Source organism: Gastrolobium bilobum, unplaced genomic scaffold (assembly GCF_033153095.1).
Source record: "Gastrolobium bilobum isolate Gb01-03AN ecotype WA unplaced genomic scaffold, APGP_CSIRO_Gbil_v1 utg1076, whole genome shotgun sequence".
In the NCBI taxonomy this organism is placed as follows: Eukaryota; Viridiplantae; Streptophyta; class Magnoliopsida; order Fabales; family Fabaceae; genus Gastrolobium; species Gastrolobium bilobum.
Genome location: NW_026899578.1, coordinates 668,642 through 672,623, shown reverse-complemented (window position 1 = coordinate 672,623; position 3,982 = coordinate 668,642). Strand labels below are relative to the sequence as shown.

Below are 3,982 nucleotides of genomic sequence, written 5' to 3'. Positions count from 1 at the left end.
ATCAAAGTCACGACGGAATTCAAAAGAATATTTATAAATACTTGCACACAATGACATAACACGCAACGAATTTGTCCTCTTACTCTGCTAAAAGAATATACATATTATTTAATTTTGAATTTGGCATCATTTAAGATTAAACATTATATAATTTATATTGATCGATTTTATAAGACTTTTCATTAGCAAAATAAATTTTATATAAATGGACACTTTCCTACGGCACTAATAGAATAGTCACCCTCCTCCTTTCATACTACAAATTTTTTATTTATTTAATGTTTAAAATAATAATCATTCATCGATAATATATATTTTTTATGTTAGTATAAGCAACATGCATTGTTCCAGCTCCATCAAAGAAACTATTACTACATTAGAGAACAGAAAGCTAGCTAGCTACCACAATCAGTTCCACTATGAGTTCTTTGAGCATTGCAGAGAAGAAGCCTCATGCAATTTGTATACCTTACCCAGCTCAGGGCCACATAACTCCAATGCTCAAACTAGCGAAGATCCTCCACTTCAGAGGGTTTCACATCACTTTCGTTAACACAGAGTTCAACCATAAACGCCTTCTTAAATCTCAGGGTCCAAATTCCCTGAACGGCTTCCATTCTTTTCGTTTTGAAACAATCCCTGACGGTCTACCAGAGTCTGATGTGGAAGCCACACAGGATACACCTTCCCTGTCTGCCTCCATCAGAAAAACATGCTTAAGTCCATTCAAGAACCTCCTTCACAAACTCAACAACGCCACAGATATCCCTCCTGTTACGTGCATAGTTTCTGATGGTGTCATGAGCTTTACCTTAATTGCTGCAAAAGAACTTGGCATCCCAGAGGTCCTTTTTTGGACTATGAGTGCTTGTGGCTTCATGTGTCTCCTTCACTTTGGTGAACTCATCAAAAAGGGCCTTACACCCCTCAAAGGTTTATACTTATGTTTTCTCTTTTACACTGAAACATAATTTATATGTTCAGATGAGTTTAATGATGTAAAGTATATGTGTTTGACTTGCAGACTCGAGTTATTTAACAAATGGGTATTTGGAGACTGCTATTGATTGGGTACCAGGGATCAAAGAAATTTTGCTGAGGGATATTCCTAGCTTCATCAGAACCACAGACCCAGATGATCTTATGCTGGAGTTTGTACAGGAAGAGTGTGGAAGAGCTCTGCATGCTTCTGCAATCATTTTGAACACATTTGATGCTTTAGAGCATGATGTTTTGGATGCATTGTCGTCCATTTTGCCTCCTGTCTACTCCATTGGTCCTTTAAATTTACTATTGAATCAAGTCACAGATGAGGAGTTGAATACAATTGGATCTAACCTTTGGAAGGAAGATCGAGTGTGTCTAGAATGGCTTGACACCAAAGAAACCAACTCTGTTGTTTACGTGAACTTTGGGAGCATCACAGTTATGACAAGGGAACAATTGATTGAGTTTGCGTGGGGACTTGCTAATAGCAACCAAAACTTCTTGTGGGTCATTAGGCCTGATCTTGTGGTTGGTGAAAACGCAGTTCTTCCTATGGAGTTTGTCACAGAGACCAAAAAGAGAGGTCTATTGTCAAATTGGTGTCCTCAAGAGGAAGTGTTAGCTCACCCAGCAATTGGAGGATTCTTGACACACAGTGGTTGGAATTCAACAATTGAAAGTTTATGTAATGGAGTGCCAGTTATATGTTGGCCTTTCTTTGCTGAGCAACCAACCAATTGTCGATTTTGCTGCAAGGAATGGGGGATTGGGTTGCAGATAGGAAGTGATGATGTTAAAAGGGACAGGGTTGAGAGCCTTGTGAGAGAGTTGATGGAGGGGCAGCAGGGGAAAGTGTTGACCAAGAAAGCCTTGGAATGGAAGAAATTGGCAGAAGATGCCGCCATTCACAAAGATGGGTCTTCATTTTTGAACTTTGATAACATGGTTCGTCAAGTTCTTTTGAGTGAGAAACTAAAATCAAGTTAGACCAGAATGGTGTTGTCTACGCATCTAATCTTGGAATTTGAATTTCATTTGTAGTACTTCCCCATTCAAAGAAGCTAGTTAATACTTGTCATTTTAAGTGTTTCTCTTCTTTTCAAATGTTTCTTATATGTCAGACGCATAATAAATCCAATTCCCTATGATTTTCAGCGGCACATTAATTCTTCTCTCCATTGTACGTTATTTCACCATTTTTTTTGTGGGCCACTGAAGTTATATATAAGACTCTGAACAAAAAACAACAGGCAGAGGGAAGCAAAAGAAAAAGAAGCTGCTACACAACAGAGGAAAAAAACCAGCTAGGCCCACTCTCCAGTCTTCTCACAACCCAAGCTGTCCACTGTTGAGGCATTGACGAGTTCATTAGTATAACAATATAAGCGTCCAATTTTTTAGAAATATAATATAAAAATTATTCATATCCTTTTACCTAGCTTGAGTTTTCGGGAAATTAGTTTCATGACTGTAGAATCAAAGCTTCTATGATCAAGTGATCTGAAATTCGATCATTGTGTTCTCATTGTTCTAGTAAATTTGTTTCATGTGTCTTCGCTTAATTAGTTTAAGACTTTTGAAATAGTTGCATGACACAATAAATGCTCAAGCCAATTTCAAGGAAGAGTTCATCTATGGATGAAAGTCTAAAATAAAAAGCGTGTATATTTGTAATTTTTAATTGAACAAGTGTGATTGATTGTGACTAAGTCTAACACCTATATAATTTAATATCTATTTGCCTATGTGTGCATGCAGCCGTATGAGATCATCAGGAAAGTAAATAAGAAGACTTTATTATCAAGAGTGGAAACAATCGGCAGGTTGAATCTGACGAAGTCTGAAAATGATATGTTTTTGGACCCTACATGGACATGTTAAAAAATAATAAGAAAGACTACCTAGTGATAAATTTTTGCGTCAAACCGTAATTACAGTATCGGGAGGAGGAAGTCGTGAACTATGCCTCTATTCACTTCTTATTATTTTTTAACATGTCCATGCCTCTATTCACTCTTATCTTTCATTTGTTGACCTTGTAAGAATGACATCATGTTAGAGAAATTTTTTATAATACTCTCGTCCCACCCACTTTTTCATACATCCCTCTAATAAAAACCAAACACCAATGCTGATTCATTACAAAACCTGCTCTCACTTGCAGCTTGGATAGTATCTTCATATACACAATCTAACATGAGATGTTGGTTTCTCCTGTATAAAAAATAAAGTCAGATTTTTATTAAAATTTAATCAAATATAAAATAATTTCAATTGATTAAATTTATACATTTTGCTTTTTCTTCAGGCCATACTTAGTACGTAGCCAATTTCCACCACATATAAAAGCTTGGATAAGTATCAATAACTCTTCTTCCAACACTAAATGTTGATTCTGATACTACTATAGATATTGGTAAAGCGAGTATGTCTCTTGCCATTTGTGATAAAATTTTATACTTTAAGCTATTACTCCTCCACCATTCCAAATCATCAAATTAAGATAAGATTTTGCATGATATTTATAAACACCTTCTTTAAGATATGACTTCAACTCTAACTTTGCTGCAAGAATAGATTCTTTTTCATGCACGATGCTCATGATTTGGTCAAACCCAGAGGCAGAGCCACGTGAAACTTGAGTAAAGGGAGTAGAAGAGGACATGTTCAGCCTAAATGCCACCTGACTATCAAAGGGTGACTCTTGCAAACTTAAAGCTGAATATTCATTATACAGAGCTTCTAAAGACTCACTCACCTTATCGATGTTAATTTGTGTCTTAATTTCTGATTTGTATATAAGTGGAAAACAAATTTTCACCACATGGAATTTGCATCGTGGGTCTAAAACACTAGCAATGGCCATCGACATATTGCGTTCTCCCCAAAATTTTTCAAATTTATCTTTCATAAACCTTGTCATTCCTCTCATAAAATCATAATTGTCTCCAACTGCAGCATTAATCACTTGCTTTACACTAAACACTTCATGAAG

At 36.1% G+C, this 3,982-nt stretch overlaps 1 protein-coding gene across 1 annotated transcript; it reads left to right on the top strand.

Moving 5' to 3' along the window:
• Positions 1-419: 419 nt before the first annotated feature.
• LOC133291660 (7-deoxyloganetin glucosyltransferase-like) lies at positions 420-1,974 on the top strand. The gene is made up of 2 exons (XM_061489960.1): positions 420-933; positions 1,025-1,974. The coding sequence occupies exons 1-2, from the start codon at positions 420-422 to the stop codon at positions 1,972-1,974; spliced, it is 1,464 nt and encodes a 487-aa protein (XP_061345944.1).
• The last annotated feature ends 2,008 nt before the right edge of the window (positions 1,975-3,982 follow it).

Excerpts from the sequence above, each read along its gene's own strand:
- LOC133291660 (XM_061489960.1), top strand. The coding sequence starts at position 420 with ATGAGTTCTTTGAGCATTGCAGAGAAGAAGCCTCATGCAATTTGTATA. Across the intron at positions 934-1,024 it reads GGGCCTTACACCCCTCAAAG|ACTCGAGTTATTTAACAAAT; the intron begins GTTTATACTTAT and ends TTTGACTTGCAG.